This window comes from Aegilops tauschii, chromosome 7 (assembly GCF_002575655.3).
Source record: "Aegilops tauschii subsp. strangulata cultivar AL8/78 chromosome 7, Aet v6.0, whole genome shotgun sequence".
Lineage (NCBI taxonomy): Eukaryota > Viridiplantae > Streptophyta > Magnoliopsida > Poales > Poaceae > Aegilops > Aegilops tauschii.
This window is the reverse complement of record NC_053041.3, coordinates 243,624,769-243,645,908: the sequence shown is the minus strand read 5'-3', so window position 1 is coordinate 243,645,908 and position 21,140 is coordinate 243,624,769. Positions and strand designations below refer to the sequence as shown.

The window sequence follows — 21,140 nt, the reverse complement described above, 5'->3', positions numbered from 1 at the left end:
ATGACTTTCAGACTGTCTATTACAATAAGGTTTGTCTGGCTCCAGCGAGGGAGAGACGATGATGGCGGCGCACCTTCCAGTATAGAGTTTGCTTGTAGTCATCGCTAGATGATCCTGTTAGAATTAATGGGCTAGGCCCATAGCAATTTCTGAAATCTCAAAGCCCATGTGTAAAATGGCAAGTGGTGGTGCTAAGTTTAGTCCCACCTTGGAAGTTGAAGAAGAGTTGGACCTCTTTATATAGTGGGTTCTCTCCACCACTCTAAGTGGTGTGTGAGAAGAGAAAGGGAAAACCACACGCGCGCGCTCGCTCGCCTCGCCTCGCCTGGCCTGGCCTGGGCGTGGCGTGGCGTGGCGTGGCGTGGCGTGGCGTGGTGAGGTGAGGCGAGGCGAGGCGAGGCGGCGCGTACATGCGACATGCGCGTGAATGGTCCGCCGAAATCCGGTCCGTCTCCTTGCAGGAGCGCAGCTTCCTTTTGCCGTTTTATTTTTATGTCTTGGCAGACAAGTTTTTGATTTCTTGTCCAGTAAGTATACGAATTAGAAGGATATAGTGATTCAAATTGGATCTCCGATGTTGATGTACTTTACGCAACAAGTGGGTATGTATTTACTCATGGTGGTGGCGCAGTGTCATGGAGGTCTTGCAAGCAAACCATATTGACGAGGTCAACTATGGAAGCAGAATTAACTGCTTTGGACACAGCTACTGTTGAGGCAGAATGGCTGCGTGAGCTCTTGATGGACTTACCGGTTGTTGAAAAACCTGTACCGGCTATTCTTATGAATTGTGATAACCAAACGGTTATCGCTAAAGTGAACAATTCTAAAGATAATGCAAAGTCATCAAGACACGTGAAAAGACGTTTTAAGTCTGTCAGGAAGTTGAGAAACTCCGGAGTAATAACTGTTACGTATATACAAACAGACAAAAACCTGGCAGATCCCTTTACAAAGGGACTATCACGAAATGTGATAGATATTGCATCGAGGGAGATGGGTATGAGACCCATAGATGTTACACCATAGTAGTAACCCAACCTTTGTGATCGAAGATCCCGTGAATTAGGATCTGGGAAGAACAAGCTATTGGTTAACTGAGGAGAGTAATAACTTATGATCGTCTCCAAGTGAAGATGCAAAACTCTCAGAGCTGTAAGGCTCAGATCTGTAAGGCAGGTTGGCAACATGCCTTAATGTGGTTCTATTGGCTATAATTAGCAAAGATGCTGTCCTACAGAGCAGTCTTGAAAGAACACACCTATATGAGTTCTGACTGTAAACGTCGCAGTCTATGAGATTTGGGTGATCTCTAGTAAGCTCACGAAGAGACCAGGGAGTATGACGTATAAGCTCCAAACCGCGGGGTAGCCTACTGGCGGTCAGGTACTGGTTAAGACTTTGAGTGAAACCTGTTCACACAAAACTAGCAATTCAAGGCATAGTCCATTGTCAAGTTGTGAATGGATGTAGCTTAAAGTTCTAGGCAGAAGTTCAACTTAACAGTCTCTGCTGAAACACTGGTATATTAAACAAGTGGTGAGAGAAGGCAAATCTCTAAATGGGTATTTGAGATCTGGTGGGGGATTGTTAGAATTAATGGGCTAGGCCCATAGCAATTTCTGAAATCTCAAAGCCCATGTGTAAAATGGCAAGTGGTGGTGCTAAGTTTAGTCCCACCTTGGAAGTTGAAGAAGAGTTGGACCTCTTTATATAGTGGGTTCTCTCCACCACTCTAAGTGGTGTGTGAGAAGAGAAAGGGAAAACCACACGCGCGCGCTCGCTCGCCTCGCCTCGCCTGGCGTGGCGTACATGCGACATGCGCGTGAATGGTCCGCCGAAATCCGGTCCGTCTCCTTGCAGGAGCGCAGCTTCCTTTTGCCGTTTTATTTTTATGTCTTGGCAGACAAGTTTTTGATTTCTTGTCCGGTAAGTATACGAATTAGAAAACCGAGTCGGTTTGGGATTGTGGTCGCGACACAATACCGCCTCTGGTCTTAATATATATACAGCTACCGGCTGCGGCCAGAGACACACCGAAAAACACCTAGGGTTTTGCCTCATCTCACAACGTGCGCCGCCATCGTAGTCTACTCCATCCCAAACGCCGGCGTGCATCGGCGCGTGGGAGAGCAGGTCTCCGGAACCGTTCGTCTTTGCGATCCTGCACCGGGAGAGGACGAATTAGGTTTTTGGGAAGCGTTGTGCGCGACTGCTCAAATTCGTCATCACGGGTCGTCTTTCGTCCAAGTCGGGCGGTGCTACTCATCGTCGTATTCATTGCCGTCAGCAGCAGATCATCGCCAACATCATCATCAACACTGTCGCACCCATAATAGCTAACGATCAGTACGTCCAACATCCACTGTTCATGTCTGTTTCTACAGCTATTGTTACGTGTTTGCTGCTGTTATGCATGTCTTGCTGTTCTTCTAGTTTGCTAGATTATTGCATGCTAGTATCTCTTCTAGTCATGAATTATTTACTGGAATTAATCATGAACTTGCCTAATATTCCAACAGATCCACGGACCTGGTTGTAATTTTTATTACTTCTGATGTCATTTGTATTACCATGATTGAAGATGAATAAATTGAAAGTTTCTCACGCAAAAAGGAAAAAAAACATGCCTCAGTTCCCCTAAGAAAGAAGATAGATTTGTCTCACATGTCGGAGACAACACGGGGTGCACACGGCACGTCACAACATAGTGCTGAAAGTTGTCGAAAGCTATCAAATTCGACGGACGGCAGGGACATCGATCCGAACGTGAGGACGAAGGAGCCTATTCCCTACGGACCTGCCACTTGGCATACAAGTACATACGTATTTTGTACTCCATTTACTCAAACGATCACATTGGAGTGGTTAAAGCCATGACAATCAACTGATAAAATAACCGCGCGTATCCCGTAGTCAACACGCCGTGTTGTTGCCCAGTTTATGAATGATTGATCAAATGAACAATAAGCAGCCGAGAATTCATCACAATACTAATAGCTGGATGCATTGCTTCATGTCCGTACGGCATCATCCGCCGTCAAACAAGTCCAATTCATTTCCAATTCTCTCCTAGTTATAGCTTCTCCGTCCCTCACTCACTTTCCAGTACAGCTCGATCACCAGCCCCTTGCAGGGCTTCAGCGTTCGCAATGGCCTCCCCAGCAGCAGCGTGCAGCCTCCCGACCCACACAGCGCCTTCCCTCGACGACAAACCAGCGGACGAGGCCGGCCTCCGCCGCCTGAGACGCCGCCGGCGCCGCCGCTGCATCTGCATCTGCGCCCTGGTCACCCTCGGCGTGCTCCTGCTCCTGGGCGTCACCCTCCTCGTCCTCTTCCTCACCGTGTTCCGCGTGCGCGACCCCACCACGCGCCTGCTCTCCACCCGCCTCGTCGGCCTCGCGCCCAGCCTCACCCAGCCCAACTTCACGCTGCTGCTCACCGTGGCTGTGCACAACCCCAACCCGGCCTCCTTCTCCTACGCCTCCGGCACCACGGGCCTCTGGTACCGGGGCGCCCACGTCGGCGACGCCCAGGTCGACCCGGGACGCATCCCTAGCAAGGGGGACGGCGTCGTGCAGCTGGAGATGACGGTGCTCACCGCCGGCTTCACCAAGGACATGGCACAGCTGATTAGGGACATCGAGGCCGGGTCGCTGCCACTGGACGCCAACGCCAGGATCCCGGGGAGGGTGGCCGTCCTGGGCGTGTTCAAGCTCAACGTCGTCGCCTACTCTGACTGCCACATCGTCGTCGGCTTCCCGGACATGGAGATCCGAGGCCAGGACTGCCGCGACCACGCTAAGCTCTGATCGGCTTGGTTGTTGTTCGTTTTATGGCATGCCAGGGAGACCGTGCTCAATGGATCTCGAGTTTCTTATATGGTGCATCAGCATGATGATACTTGATCCTCTCTATACTCTAGCATGAGTAAATCTTTCCCTAATAATATTAAAGGATGGATTGTTTCTCCATTATTTTTGGTCCATCAGATGTTTTTCGTACGTTTTTATGTCTTTTCGTCCGTCGCCATTTTCCGTTAAAAAAAGTAAAAGAAAAAGCTTCCGCCCGGACTCAAACCCGTGCCACGTTATGTTGAGCAACAACGCAACAACCAGTTCAACTGGGCAGTGCTTTCTGGAAATAAGGAGGAGTACGACCTTTTATATGCTCCTCTCCGGCCCGCCCTATTGGGCCGGCCCATTAGCGGGGCGGGACTTCCCTTTTCTTATTTTGTTTTTTCTTTTCTTTTTCTTTTTTTTCTTTTTTCCTTATTTAAAATAATTTGGGATTTCAGAAAGTTCCAAATTTCAAAAGAAATATGAACATTGAAAAATGTTTTAGAAACCGTGCACTCTATTAGGCTGGCCCATGAGCGGGGAGGGATGCCACTGTTTTTTTATTTCATTTTTTCTTCTTTAAATAATTTAGGATTTCAGAAAAGTTCCAAATTAAAAAAATGTGAATTTTGAAAAATGTTCCAGAGGTATACAATGTTTATGAATTTTAACAAAAATTCTGCGAATTCAAAATATGTTCATGAATTTTTAAAACAATGTTCACAAAAATAAAAACTGATCGTGAATTTCAAAAAAAGTTCATCGATTCAAAAAATGTTCGCTGATTCAAAATCTTCATGCATTAGAAAATAATTTTCGTCAAACAGAAAATGTACATTAATTTCAAAAAATGTTCACCCATTCCAAAAGTGTGTGCCTATTGAAAAAAAATGCAACTTATAAAATGTTCATCCATTCAAAAAATAATCATCGTGCTCTATAAGAAAATTTTCAGTTACTCACAATAATATTCATCGAGATGCCGTCAACCTCCTAGATTTTGTTGATGGTTTGATTGTTGTTGTTGGCTGCATGCAACATGATCCGTGGCATTCATGGTCATGAACCAGATGTTGCAAACTCCGTCATCGCCTCAATGAGGTCATCGAAATTTTGCCCGATGTAAAATTCCTGTCACTTTGTTGCCCTAATCCCTTTTTTATATATACTAATTATTATACTAATATTAAAGGAAGGAATGATTCTTCCGTCCAATTATAGTTTCGGCTGTCATCTATCTACCGATGTACCACACACCTTTTATGTTTCTCCGACACGTGGGCCGAGCTAGGCCGCTCCACACTTTTTCTTTCTTCGATTCAATTGTGGAGCAGCGAAAAATAATACGTTTCTATTTCTCCCCTACGTCGGCCAAGATGGGCCTATTCCGAAACAGTTTTTTCTTTCTTCCCATTTGATTGTTGCATGGAGGTGAGAATGAAACTATGAAGCCGCAAAGTGAAATGTGATCATTTTGCAAAGACGGTATGATTGAAAGTATAATTCTTTTTCATCTTAGGAATAATTGTCGTGCATCATAAATTAAATAATGGTTTATTTTTTGTCTATGCTAGGGAAGTTAAATTTTCTCCCGTTGCAACGCACGGGCATTTTTGCTAGTAGTATAAAAATACTACTCAAGGGTCGGCTGTTTCAAAAAACCCAAATCATCCGCTGCTTTACAATTGATCGTGATTATGACAGTTGGGGCCCGCATGTAAGAGAATTGATTGTTTGACCGTTAACTGACATGTGGGGTCCACATGTCAGTGTCTCTTTCTCATATTTCAATAAAAAAAATCTCATGTAAGTTTACAAATATATGTCCTCATTTTTCCAGAATAACCCTTATAAGTTTTTTGAAAAAAGCAACTGGGTCCATATATGTTTTCAAAAAAAGCAATCGGGTCCCTAAGAAGCTGCGCCAGCCCGCCCTGAGCAACAGCGCCGGCGGCCAGGTCGTGGCCCAGGCCAAAGAAGCCGTGCGGCCGAATTCTGCTGTTGCTCCTTGCTGGCCCCGCCCTGAGCAACAGCGCCGGCGGCCAAGTCGCGGCCCAGGTCGAAGAAGCCGCGCAGGTAAACGTTGTCGCTGCTCCTTGCCGGCCTCGCCCTGAGCAACAGCGTCGGCGGCCAGGTCGCGGCCCAGGTCGAAGAAGCCGCTCGGGTAAACGATGTCGCTGCTCCTTGCCGGCCTCGCCCTGAGCAACGGCGCCGGCGGCCAGGTCGCAGCCCAGGCCGAAGAAGCCGCGCGGCCGAATGTTGCTGCTGCTCCTTGTCGGCCCCATGGTGGCGGAGGCGGCCGGCAAATGGGCCAGCCCACGCGTCAGCCATGCCCAGAATCTTGGACACCCGCGCGGCGGCTCCTGTGCCCGACGATGTAGTCGTTGTTGCTGCTCCTTTTCTTCGATGAAGCTCCTATGCCTGGCGAAGTTGCAGCCCAGCTCAGGCACGCTGATGGCCTTGCCCAGCCCGGCGGCGCTCCTTGCCGGCCGCCGCTGAAACTGCTCCTTTTCTTATCGCCCAGCTGCTGCTTGCTGCCGGCCATGCGTCGCTTCTGCTCCTTGCCCGGCCCTACTGCTGCTCGTTTCCGTCCGTCGTCGCTGCTCCTCCTTGCCTGGCCGACCCTGCTGCTGCTCCGGTAGCGACGTCGTGGCTGGAGCAGACGGAGAGAAGAAAAGACAGAAGGAAGAAGAGATAACTTACACATGGGTCCCACATGTAGGATAACGGTCAAACAAAACGGTCAACAAACGGATTGTTTAGGACTAGGTCCTACCTATCATAAACCGGATTAAGATGTTAGCAATGGACGATTTGGGTTTTTTGAAACAGCCAACCCTTGAGTTGGTAGTTATCAGCGGAAAAAAAATCCGGTAATTTTTTTGAACCCTAGCCTGTAAAGTAGTAGTTTTATGCTATTTACTCCTCTAGCATTGATGAATTATTGTTATGTCTTGGTCTCTTCGTGTATAGAAGAAACACGTTTTATTTTATTTTTTCGCAAGGGAAGAAACAGATTTGTTCACTAGTACTACCTTGGTCCTAGTTTATTGGTCCCCCATTGTAATCTATGCCAATTTTGACAACAGATTTAACTAACAAATACTTATGCATGTCATAAAAAATATATCATTAAAAACTATGTTCAAATACGAATCCGACAATATAATTTTTGTTGACATGTACGAACATTTTATCAGTTAAATCTTTGGTCAAAATTTAGCACAAATTACAAAGGAGACTAATAAATCGGGACGGAGGTAGTACTGGTGTGTTTGTTGTAAAAGCTCACTTTAGCTACATTTCGGTCAGTTGACTTTTCATTTTGTTGCCAGTCGATTTTCTGTTCGTTGGATCGTGCTTTGAGGTCTGTGCTTTTTCATTTTTTTATGTTTAGTTCTGTTGTTGGGCTGTGCTGCAAGGAATCGATTGACGCGCTGTTTTGGTCAGTCGAATCGATACAAGGCCGATTTCTTTGTCTGGGTTGCGCCCGTTTAATTCTGGGTTGCATATTTTTCTTTTTCCTTTTCTTTATTGGTTATAATTCTTTTGGGGGTTTCTGGCTGTGTGTAATTATATACATACAAATACTATATAATATGTGCCAAAATTTCATGATTATACAATTATTTTTGCATATTACGAAAAAAATGTAATTTCGGTGTAAAGTTGTGCTAAGTTTTTGTTATAAATTTAATTTCTTCTTAAAGAAAATATCAACGCTACTAATTTATTCTTTTTCAAAGAATCATTATTTTGGTATTGTCTTAGTCTTTACTTCATTTTCATTCTACTTTAAGGTTAATACCAATGCCACTATTCATTTGTTCTTAGATTTTGTTTTTGCATAAGTTCCACTTTTATATGATTATTCTTGCATATTGTAAAGAAGCACAATTTTCATGTATATTTCGTGCAAATTTTGTCGGTGTTTGTGTTAGATTCTTTTTCCCATTTTTTTCTTAAATGGTAATACAAATGCCGCTCATTCATTCTTCCTTAGGAAATTTAATTCTTTTTTATGGGTATTTTAGCTTCATTCTTTTCTGGTTTTTTTTGGTTTCTATGCATTTTTTCCTTTTTCTTTCCTTTATTGGTTATTTTTTTGTGGGTTTTTGGCCGAGTGTAATTATATACAAACAAATACTATATAATATGTGCCACAATTTAATGATTATATGATTATTTTTTACATATTACGATAATATGCAATTTCGGTGCAAAGTTGTGCATAAGTTTCTTTAATCTTCTTCTTAAAGGAAATACATATTTCAGTTACACTATGTATAAATTGCAGTAGAATGCGAAAAATGCATTATTATATGCTTATTCTTTGCATATTTTAAAAACTGCAATTTCAGTGCAAATTGTGTGCAAGTTTTGAAAAAAAAATTCTTTTTCATTTTGTTTATTCTTAAAGAGTTTCATTCTTTCTTAGAAAACTTCATTATTTTGATTTTGTTTTATTTTTTTTCTGAAAGGGCAATACCAATGACACGAATTCATTGTTTCATAGAAAACTTTAATTTTTATTTTTATTTTTATATTTTTTATTTATTTTTATTTTTTTAGTTTTCACTATTATATATTTATTCTTGCATATTATTAAAAAGATGCAATTTCTGTGTAAGTTGTGTTCAATTTTTTTCATCATTTGTTTAATTTATTTTGCATTTTCTTTCTTTTTGAATGGTAATACCAATGCCAATAATTTGTGCAAATTTAATTCGTTTCTCCTTTAAAAAGTTCTTTTAGTTTTGTATTAGTTTATTATTAATCATGCTCCATCCGCACAACTAAAAAGCTAATGATGAGTGTCTGTGGTGCATGTGGACGTGTCTGCATGTTTATGTGCGCTTGGTGCCTACATGTACGTGCTCTTGCGTCACAGCTTAGCATAGTTTTGGCTGCTAAAGCCCACGGTTTTCATGCATGCTTTGAGATGAATATGTGGGGATAAAAGGTGGTTCAGAAAAAAAGTGACTGACCCAAAAATAAAATTCGGTCGACTGGGCTATAGCCAGTCGATTTTGTGACCGTCCAATTCCGCTTTGAGATTTGTGTTGTTTTCTTTTTTTCAGTGTCATGTTGGTGGTGAGTTGGGATGTGTGGAATCGATTGACCCCTATTTTGGATCAGCGGAATTGCTTCTTGGGCTCGTTTTTGCTCTTCTGGGTTGCACTTTCTTTTTCTTTTCCTCTTCCTTTATTGTTATTTCTTGTTTTTATTGGGTTTTTGGCTGAGTGTAATTGTATACATATAAATACTATATAATATGTGACAAAATTTCATGATTATATGATTATTTTTGCATATTACGATAAAGTGCAATTTCGGTGCGAAGTTGTGCGCAATTTTTGTATAAGAATTTGAAAACCTCCTATTTGTCAATAGAAGTGTTGGGATAGGCGCCTGCGACATAGAATAGAGATAAAAGCATTACCAAAGGCTCATTCATCGAAAATATTTTCCATGTCCAATCGCAGATCCCAGAATTTCTACAATAAATTAGATAGGTAGCTAAGTTCTCTTTCTTCTTAAAGGAAATACCAACGCCACTAATCCATTATTTTTCATAAAAAAATTATTTTGATATTGTTTTAGAGTTTACTTCATTTCCATTCAACTTTAAGATTAATACCAATGCCACTATTCATTTATTCTTAGATTTGTTTTTTGCAAAAGTTTCACTTTTATATGCTTGTTCTTGCATATTTTTAAAAAGCGCAATTTTTATGTATATTTTGGGCAAATTTTGTCAGTGTTTGTTTTAGATTCCTTTTCCCATTTGTTCTTAAATGGTAATACCAACGCCACTAATTCATTCTTCCTAAGGAAATTTAGTTCTTTCTTTTGTGGGTATTTTATCTTCATTTTATATTTCTGTTTTATGTTTCTATGTGTTTTTCTTTTTTCCTTTTTTCTTTCCTTTATTGCTTTATTGTGGTTTTTTGGCTGAGTGTAATTATATACAAACAAATACTATATAATATTTGCCAAAATTTCATGATTATATGATTATTTTTGCATGTTACGATTGTTGGGGAACGTAGTAATTTCAAAAAAATTCCTCCACACACGCAGGATCATGGTGATGCATAGCAACGAGAGGGGAGAGTGTGTCCACGTACCCTCGTAGACCGAAAGCGGAAGCGTTAGCACAACGCGGTTGATGTAGTTGTACGTCTTCACGATCCGACCGGTCCAAGTACCGAACGTACGGCACCTCCGAGTTCAGCACACGTTCAGCTCGATGACGTCCCACGAACTACGATCCAGCAGAGCTTCACGGGAGAGTTCCGTCAGCACGACGGCGTGGTGATGGTGATGATGTTGCTACCGAGGCAGGGCTTCGCCTAAGCACCGCTACGATATGACCGAGGTGGAATATGGTGGAGGGGCACCACACACGGCTAAGAGACCAAGAGATCAATTGTTGTTCCTAGAGGTGCCCCCCCGCCCCCGTATATAAAGGACCAGGGGGGAGGCGGCCGGCCAGGGGAGGGCGCGCCAGGGAGGAGTCCTACTCCCACCGGGAGTAGGACTCCCTCTTTTACTAGTTGGAGTAGGAGGGGGAAAGGAAGGGAAGGAGAGAGGGGGACGGAAAGGGGGCGCCCCCCCTCCTTGTCCAATTCGGACTAGAGGGGGAGGGGGGGCGCGGCCAGCCCTAGCCGCCCCTCCTCTTCTCCACTAAGGCCCATCTTGGCCCATTAAACTCCCCGGGGGGTTCCGGTAACCCCCCGGTACTCCGGTGTATGTCTGAAACTCCCCGAAACCATTCTGGTGTCCGAACATAGTCATCCAATATATCAATCTTTATGTCTCGACCATTTCGAGACTCCTCGTCATGTCCGTGATCACATCCGGGACTCCAAAATACCTTCGGTACATCAAAACACAAAAACTCATAATACAATCGTCACCGAAACTTTAAGCGTGCGGACCCTACGGGTTCGAGAACTATGTAGACATGACCGAGACACGTCTCCGGCCAATAACCAATAGCGGAACGTGGATGCTCATATTGGTTCCCACATATTCTACGAAGATCTTTATCGGTCAAACCGCATAACAACATACGTTGTTCCCTTTGTCATCGGTATGTTACTTCCCCGAGATTCGATCGTCGGTATCTCAATACCTAGTTCAATCTCGTTACCGGCAAGTCTCTTTACTCGTTCCGTAATACATCATCCCGCAACTAACTCATTAGTTACAATGCTTGCAAGGCTTATAGTGATGTGCATTACCGAGTGGGCCCAGAGATACCTCTCCGACAATCGGAGTGACAAATCCTAATCTCGAAATACGCCAACCCAACAAGTACCTTCGGAGACACCTGTAGAGCACCTTTATAATCACCCAGTTACGTTGTGACGTTTGGTAGCACACAAAGTGTTCCTCCGGTAAACGGGAGTTGCATAATCTCATAGTCATAGGAACATGTATAAGTCATGAAGAAAGCAATAGCAACATACTAAACGATCAAGTGCTAAGCTAACGGAATGGGTCAAGTCAATCACATCATTCTCCTAATGATGTGATCCCGTTAATCAAATGACAACTCATGTCTATGGCTAGGAAACATAACCATCTTTGATCAACGAGCTAGTCAAGTAGAGGCATACTAGTGACACTATGTTTGTCTATGTATTCACACATGTATTATGTTTCTGGTTAATAAATTCTAGCATGAATAATAAACATTTATCATGATATGAGGAAATAAATAATAACTTTATTATTGCCTCTAGGGCATATTTCCTTCAACGATAAAGTTCAATTTCGGTGCAAAGTTGTGCGTAGGTTTTTTATTTATTTTCTGACTTCTTAAAGGAAATATATTATTTCACTTACACAATGTGTAAACTATACTAGAATGCGAAACATGCACTAGTATATGCTTATTATTTGCATATTTAAAAAAATGCAATTTCAGTGCAAATTGTGTGTAAGTTTTGATAGTTTTTTCTTTTTCATTTTCTTTCTTCTTAAACGGTTTCATTCTTTCTTACAAAACTTCATTATTTTGATTTTGTTTTAGTTTTTTTTCTGAAAGGGAAGTACGAGTGGCACGAATTCATTCCTCCATAGAAAACTTCTTTTTTATTATTTTATTTTCACTTTTTATTTTGTTTTAGTTTTCATTTCTTTTCTTTTGTAAGGGTAATACTGATATCACTAATCCATTATGTTTTAGAAAACACTTTTTTGCGGGAATCTCACTGTAATATGCTCAGTTTTGCATAGTAATAATACATTTTCCAAATATATGTATGTATAAAAATAAATATGTGTGAGAATGTTATTCATCGGTGAGATTGCACATGTATAAAAATAAATATACATGTGTGAGATTGCACATGTATAAAAATAAATATACATGTGTGAAATTGCACATATAGCCACTAACCATTGCATGCAATTATGTGTGAGAGTGCTATTCATAGGTCATCTACAAAGACTTGGCCAATTACTATACTAGAGCAGCCAGTAATTAAACGTACAAAAAAGTAGGCTGGCTTGGTAGTATTGGACTGGAGCAGCCCATGGTCCAGCTTGCACCTATACGGACGCTGCGTGGGCTTATGTGGCTGCCTAATTAATCGTGCTTGACTGAAAAGGAGTTTGGGGTCAATCGACTGACTCAAAATTCATTTCAGTCGATTGACCAGTAGCCACGCCCGTAAAAGCTAGTACCAATTTAGTGGATCATGCGTAACACCTCAAATATAATAAAAATTACATCGAGGTCCATGGACCACTGAACGACCATTGCCGCTGCCAGAACGAGCCGCTAAACGCCGCTGTCGCCGCTCCCATACTGAAGCCGACCTGACCTTGTCGATGACAGTCAGGAAGTTTTCGTGCACGTGCCCCTAAGGCCCAGCATCCCGGAGCCGCAGTCGTCGCCGTTGAATTCTTGAATCGATCTGAAGAATTTGACACCAAATATCGCCGCTGCGTACGCATGACAAGAAACCGTAATCTCACCGCCCAGAGGAGCTGGCAGGAATCTACACCGGGGCTCCATCTAATCGGTCCTAGCGGACGAACTTGAGAAGGATCGGAGCCCGGAAGACTGACTCGAAGAAGAAGCGCCGCCATTCATCCAAACGCCACCTTTGCGAGAACTAAAACCCTACCTATCTACTAGCTGGAGACAAGGCACCACAAATCCCCTCCCCGCCACTGGCCGCCGGAGCGATAGGCGGAGGGGTAATGAATCCACGGGCTCGCCGGTGGAGATCGAGGGGAGGAAGGTTTTCCCTAGTCGCCTTGCCAGATCATGCGTATATGTTATTCAGACCGTGCTTGGCAGCTCACTATTTTTGGAGTATTTGGAGATTACCGTGTGTTTTCCAGAAATCATGGTTTTCAGAACTTTGATGCACTTGATATAAACAAATACTACAGTTTTATAAATCCTACAAACGTAAGACGTTTTGAGAAAGAAGTCTTGACCTCTCTTTTCTAAACCAAATTGAGAACACTGTGATTTTTAGAGGGAAATGTTAACTGGCAACCGTTGGCCAGGAGAGATTTCGCAGCGAACAACCGTGCAGAAACCGCCGCCGCCGCTGCTTGCCTTGCAGGAGCTCCGAGAGCGCTCCTACGGAGCCGGCGCTGCTACCTGCCGCCGCGGTCGCCGTCTACGTCGACCTCCCACGCCTCCTCGCCCGAATCTGCGTCTCCAGCGCCGTCGACCAACCCGTCGCGAGCCCAGAGTGCACATCGCCATCCGTGGGTGCCTTGATGGCTTGGTCGATCTTCACCGTTGCGCTTCAGATCCACCTCTCCCAAAACCATATATGTTTTTTTTTCTTCTAAAATTGCAATGGACATTTGCCGACATCTTACTACCGTGAGAAACTTCACACGAGATCCTAGTGCATCATTGACCATTTTGGCAATATTTTAGATACATTTTGTCATGTACAACAATACTTGTCCCCTTGCATTGGCAATTTTGAGTCAGATTTTCGCCATGGCATTTTTGTTACATTCTTGCAAATTTTCAGCTAACTACATGAGAACCTAATGCTTGCTCTAAGCCCCAAATGTTACGTGTGAAGTGGGCAACTGGGCATGGAAAATTTCTGAAAGAAATTCATATGGAAAATTCAAAACATGGCAGAAAATCATATGGCAAATTCAAAAACATGGCAGTTTTTGTTTAGTGAAACATGGTTTTTTTAGAGCAAATTGCATTCTTTTTATCACATGGCATTTTGTGCCGCGTGGTGGCTTGGCAAAACTATCATGCATCAATAAGTTGTTCTCACTTATTTTTGTTTTGAGATAGTATCAACTCATGAAAAGGTTTGGTTGCAAATGTTTTTGTACTAGGTATATGGCAAGTTCACATGTGCAAACAATGTCCACATGGCTAATTCCTAGAGTTTTGTCATGGGAAATAATGTTTTAACATGAAAATTTCCGAGTTTTTCTTAATGTTCACATGTGAAAAATAATTCTTTCACATTGGAAATTCATGCAGTTTGTTGGGGATATAACCCCACGATATAACCCGCCATATTGGGCCGGGTCATCCTCATGGCGGCTGAAGAGCAAGGCACAAGACGGACCGAGGCGCCCAGGTGCAAGACCAGTTGGGCGGCTCACAGAGTGGGCCGGCTTAGGGCCCAAATTCCGAAGACGACGGCTCATAGCCTCGAAGTCCAAGTCGCCAAGAGTTTCCTTACTTAGGGGACAAGGTAGAAACATACTAAGTCACGGATCGTAGTACGACCCGCACTCTTGTAAGCCCTGGGTCTCGACCTGTATATAAAGGTGAGCCCCATAGACAGATAGGACTGAGTTACAATCGATCAGTAGCTTGGTCAAGCGAATCCGCTCCCTTTTAATTGATCGTCCAGCAATAAGAAAACAAGCAGGAAGTAGGCTATTACCTCGATCATGAGGGGCCGAACCGGGGTAAATCTGTGTCTCTCAATTCCGATCAATCCCGACAAGCTAACCACCCGGTTGCGATGGCCTCATGACTAAGTCCTCACACTAGGCATCTGCCATGACAGAACCACGACAGTTGGTGCCCACCGTGGGGCCAGCGCATAGTGGTTTCGAGTTCTTGAAGGGCTCTTTCCTAGGGACCAAGGGACACGCCGTCGGCAGGATGATGAAGAGCCGCTGCGGCAAGCTCTACATCGACGACGCCGGTCGGGGCCCCGAGGCCGACTCAATCGAGTACGGGTACCGGGTCCCCTTCGGCAACATCCACGTCTTCATCGGCAAAATCGGCAGATCTGAACCTGAGCTGGACCTCTGCACCGACCTCGTTGAGCCGGCTCGGTGCGCGCATCCCGCCCAGATCCAGGCCGGCCGGAAGCATGTCTTCGTTGGTTTTACGCAAGGCGTGAAACTTGCGGGAAATTCCGCGTCTGGAGGAGAGACTCTCGTCTACTCAGATGGTGAATCCTCGACCGGGGAGACTGAGTCAATCTATCAGCTTGAAGACAACAGGCTTGGGGCTGTTCTGATTGCAGCAGTATTCCGGACCCCTATGAGTCGTCGTGCCGAGCCGCCATCTTCATGGCAGGGACTATTGGGGAACGTAGCATGCAATTTCAAAAAAATTCCTACGATCACGCAAGATTTATCTAGGAGATGCATAGCAACGAGAGGGGGAGAGTGTGTCCATGTACCCTCGTAGACCGAAAGCGAAAGCGTTAGTATAACGTGGTTGATGTAGTCGAATGTCTTCGCGATCCAACCGATCTAGTACCGAACGTATGACACCTTCGAGTTCAGCACACGTTCAGCTCGATGATGTCCATCGAACTCTTGATCCAGCAGAGGGTCGAGGGAGAGTTTCATCAGCACGACGGCATGGTGACAGTGATGGTGATGTGATCCGCGCAGGGCTTCGCCTAAGCACTACGACGCTATGACCGGAGGAGTAAACTATGGAGGGGGGCACCGCACACGGCTAAGCTCCCTTGCCCCCGTATATAAAGGAGGGAAGGAGGAGGCCGGACACCAAGGGGCGCGCCAAGGGGGGGTCCTACTAGGACTCCACTCCAAGTAGGATTCGCCCCCCTTTTTTCCTTCTCGTGGAGGGGAAAGAGGGAAGGAGAGGGAGAGAAAGAGGAAAACAGGAAAGGGGGCCGCGCCCCCTCCCCTTTGTCCAATTCGGACTCCCTTTGGGGGGCACCCTGCGGGCCCCCCTCTCTTTCTCCCGTATGGACCATGAAGGCCCATTACTTCCCGGGGGGTTCCGGTAACCCCTCGGTACCCCGATAAATATCTGAAACGTCCCGAAACCATTCCGGTGTCTGAATACCTTCGTCCAATGTATCAATCTTTACCTCTCGACTATTTTGCGACTCCTCGCCATGTCCGTGATCTCATCTGGGACTCCGAACAATCTTCGGTCACCAAAACACATAACTCATAATACAAATCGTCATCGAACGTTAAGCGTGCGGACCCTACGGGTTCGAGAACTATGTAGACATGATCGAGACACATCTCCGATCAATAACCAACAGCGGAACCTAGATGTTCATATTGGTTCCTACATGTTCTACGAAGATCTTTATCGGTCAAACCGCAATAACAACATATGTCATTCCCTTTGTCATCGGTATGTTACTTGCCCGAGATTCGATCGTTGGTATCCTCATACCTAGTTCAATCTCGTTACCGGCAAGTCTCTTTACTCGTTCCATAATGCATCATCCCGTAACTAACTCATTAGTCACATTGCTTACAAGACTTATAGTGATGTGCATTACCGAGAGGGCCCAGTGATACCTCTTCGATACACGAAGTGACAAATCCTAATCTTGATCTATGCCAACTCAACAAACACCTTCGAAGACACCTGTAGAGCATCTTTATAATCACCCAATTACGTTGTGACGTTTGATAGCACACAAGGTGTTCCTCCGGTATTCAGGAGTTGCATAATCTCATAGTCAGAGGAATATGTATAAGTCATGAAGAAAGCAATAGCAATAAAACTTAACGATCATTATGCTAAGCTAACGGATGGGTCTTGTCCATCACATCATTCTCCTAATGATGTGATCCCGTTCATCAAATGACAAGACATGTCTATGGTTAGGAAACTTTACCATCTTTGATTAACGAGCTAGTCTAGTAGAGGCTTACTAGGGACACTGTGTTTTATCTATGTATCCACACATGTATCAAGTTTCCAGTTAATACAATTCTAGCATGAATAATAAACATTTATCATGATATAAGGAAATATAAAATAACAACTTTTTTATTGCCTCTAGGGCATATTTCCTTTAGTCTCCCACTTGCACTAGAGTCAATAATCTAGTTCACATCGCCATGTGATTTAACACTAATAGTTCACATCTTTATGTGATTAACACCCATAGTTCACATCGCCATGTGATCAACACCCAAAGGGTTTACTAGATTCAATATTCTAGTTCACATCGCTATGTGATTAACACCCAAAGAATACTAAGGTGTGATCATGTTTTGCTTGTGAGAGAAGTTTAGTCAACGGGTCTGCCACATTCTGATCTGTATGCATTTTGCAAATTTCTATGTCTACAATGCTCTGCACAGAGCTACTCTAGCTAATTGCTCCCACTTTCAATATGTATCCAGATTGAGACTCAGAGTCATCCAGATGGGTGTCAAAGCTTGTATCGACGTAACTCCTTACGACGAACTCTTTATCACCTCCATAACCGATAAATATCTCCTTAGTCTTCTAAGGATAATTTTGACCGTTGTCTAGTGATCTACTCCTGGATCACTATTGTACCCCTTTGCCAAACTCATGGCAAGGTACAATAGGTCTGGTATACAGCGTGGCATACTTTATAGAACCTATGGCTGAGGCATAGGGAATGACTTTCATTCTCTCTCTATCTTCTGCCGTGGTCAGGTTTTGAGTCTTACTCAACTTCATACCTTACAACTCAGGCAAGAACTCCTTCTTTGACTGATCCATTTTGAATTCCTTCAAAATCTTATCAAGGTATGTACTCATGGAAAGTCTTATCAAGCGTCTTGATCTATCTCTATAGATCTTGATGCCCAATATGTAAGCAGCTTCACCATGGTCTTTCTTTGAAAAACTCCTTTCAAACACTCCTTTATGCTTTCCAGAAAATTCTACATCATTTCCGATAAACAATATGTCATTCACATATACTTATCAGAAAGGCTGTAGTGCTCCCACTCACTTTCTTGTAAATACAGGCTTCACCACAAGTCTGTATAAAACCATATGCTTTGATCACCTTATCAAAGCGTATATTCCAACTCCGAGATGCTTGCACCAGTCCATAGATGGATCGCTGGAGTTTGCACACTTTGTTAGCACCTTTAGGATTGACAAAACCTTCTGGTTGCATCATATATAACTCTTCTTTAAGAAATCCATTAAGGAATGCAATTTTGACATCCATTTGCCAGATTTCATAAAATGTGGCAATTGCTAACATGATTCGGACAGACTTAAGCATCACTCTGAGTGAGAAAATCTCATCATAGTCAACACCTTGAACTTGTCAAAAACCTTTTTCGATAAGTCTGGCTTTGTAGATAGTAACACTACTATCAGCGTCCGTCTTCCTCTTAAGATCCATTTATTCTCAATGGCTTGCCGATCATCAGGCAAGTCAACCAAAGTCCATACTTTGTTCTCATACATGCATCCTATCTCAGATTTCATGGCCTCAAGCCATTTTGCGGAATCTGGGCTCATCATCGCTTCCTCATAGTTCGTAGGTTCATCATGGTCTAGTAACATGACTTGCAGAACAGGATTACCGTACCACTCTGGTGCGGAACGTGCTCTGGTTGACCTACGAGGTTTGGTGGTAACTTGATCTGAAGTTTCATGATCATTATCATTAGCTTCCTCTCTAGTTGGTGTAGGCATCACGGGAACAGATTTCTCTGATGAGCTACTTTCCAAATTGAGAGAAGGTACAATTACCTCATCAAGTTCTACTTTCCTCCCACTCACTTCTTTCGAGAGAAACTCCTCCAGAAAGGATCCATTCTTAGCAACAAAGATCTTGCCTTCGGATCTGTGATAGAAGGTGTACCCAATAGTTTCTTTTGGGTATCCTATGAAGATGCACTTCTCCGATTCGGGTTCGAGCTTATCAGACTAAAGCTTTTTAACATAAGCATCGCAACCCCAAATTTTAAGAAATGACAGCTTAGGTTTCTTGCCAAACCACAGTTCATACGGTGTCGTCTCAACGGATTTAGATGGTGCCCTTTTTAACGTGAATGCAGCTGTCTCTAATACATAACCCCAAAATGATGGTGGTAAATCGGTAAGAGACATCATAGATCGCACCATATCTAATAAAGTACGGTTAGGACGTTCGGACACACCATTACGCCGTGGTGTTCCAGGTGGTGTGAGTTGTGAAACTATTTCACATTGTTTTAAATGAAGGCCAAACTCGTAACTCAAATATTCACCTCCGCGATCAGATCGTAGAAACTTTATTTTTTTTGTTACAATGATTCTCTACTTCACTCTGAAATTCTTTGAACTTTCAAATGTTTCAAACTTGTGTTTCATTAAGTAGATATACCCATATCTGCTTAAATCATCTGTGAAGGTTAGAAAATAACGATACCCGTCGCGAGCCTCAAAAACTCATCGGACCGCATACATCGGTATGTATTACTTCCAATAAGTCAGTGGCTCGCTCCATTGTTTCGGAGAACAGAGTCTTAGTCATCTTGCCCATGAGGCATGGTTTGCAAGCATCAAAAGATTCATAATCAAGTGATTCCAAAAGTCCATCCGCATGGAGTTTCTTCATGCGCTTTACACCAATATGACCTAAACGGCAGTGCCATAAATATGTTGCACTATCATTATCAACTTTGCATCTTTTGGCATCAATATTATGAATATGTGTATCATTACGATCGAGATTCAATAAACCATTCACATTGGGTGTTTGACCATAGAAGGTTTTATTCATGTAAATAGAAAAACAATTATTCTCTGACTTAAATGAATAACTGTATTGCAATAAACATGATCAAATCATATTTATGCTCAACGCAAACACCAAATAACATATATTTAGGTTCAACACTAATCCCAAAGGTAGAGGGAGTGTGCGCTGGTGATCTTATCAACCTTGGAATCACTTCCAACACACATCATCACCTTGTCCTTAACTAGTCTCTATTCATTTTGCAACTCCTGTTTTGAGTTACTAATCCTAGCAACTGAACCGATATCAAATATCCAGGGGTTACTATGAACACTAGTAAAGTACACATCAATAACATGTATATCAAATATACCTTTGTTCACTTTGTCATCCTTCTTATCCGCCAAGTATCTAGGGCAGTTCCACTTCCAGTGACCATTTCCTTTGCAGTAGAAGCACTCAGTTTTAGGCTTGAGTCTAGCTTTGGGCTTCGTCATGGGAGTGACAACTTGCTTGCCATTCTTCTTGAAGTTCCCTTTCTTTCCCTTGCCCTTTTTATTGAAACTAGTGGTCTTGTTAATCATCAACACTTGATGGTCTTTCTTGATTTCTACCTTCGCCAATTTCAGCATCGCGAAGAGCTCGGGAATCATTTTCGTCATCCCTTGCAAATTATAGTTCATCACAAAGTTCTAGTAGCTTCGTGATAGTGACTAGAGAATTCTGTCAATCACTATTTTATTTGGAAGATTAACTCCCATTTGATTCAAGCGATTGTAGTACAGACATTCTGAGTACATACTCACTAGCTGAGCTTTTCTCCTCCATTTTGTAGGCAAAGTACTTGTCAGAGGTCTCATACCTCTCGACATGGGCATGAGTCTGAAATACCAATTTCAACTCTTGGAACATCTCATATGCTCCGTGGTGTTTCAAAACATTTTTGAAGTCTCGATTCTAGCCGTAAAGCATGGTGCACTATCAAGTAGTCATCATACCGAGCTTGCAAAACGTTCATAACATCTGCATCTGCTCCCGCAACAGGTTCGTCGCCTAGTGGTGCATCAAGGACATAATTCTTCTGTGCAACAATGAGGATAATCCTGAGATCACGGACCCAGTCCGCATCATTGCTACTATCATCTTTCAACTTAGTTTACTCTAGGAACATATCAAAAATAAAATAGGAGAGCTATACACGAGCTATTGATCTACAACATAGATATGCAAATACTATCAGGACTAAGTTCATGAAAATTAAGTTCAATTAATCATATTACTTAAGAACTCCCACTTAGATAGACATCCCTCGAGTCATCTAAATGATCACGTGATCCATATCAACTAAACCATGTCCGATCATCACGTGAGA

At 43.2% G+C, this 21,140-nt stretch overlaps 1 protein-coding gene across 1 annotated transcript; it reads left to right on the top strand.

Annotated features, from left to right (window-relative positions):
* The first annotated feature begins 3,018 nt into the window (after positions 1 to 3,018).
* LOC109768328 (uncharacterized) lies at positions 3,019 to 4,967 on the top strand. Its single transcript, XM_020327061.4, has one exon. It carries the CDS (start codon positions 3,153 to 3,155, stop codon positions 3,810 to 3,812), a length of 660 nt encoding a protein of 219 aa, XP_020182650.1. The 5' UTR covers positions 3,019 to 3,152; the 3' UTR covers positions 3,813 to 4,967.
* The last annotated feature ends 16,173 nt before the right edge of the window (positions 4,968 to 21,140 follow it).

Bases quoted from the DNA above. Each gene is read 5' to 3' on its own strand.
- LOC109768328 (XM_020327061.4), top strand. From the start codon at position 3,153: ATGGCCTCCCCAGCAGCAGCGTGCAGCCTCCCGACCCACACAGCGCCT.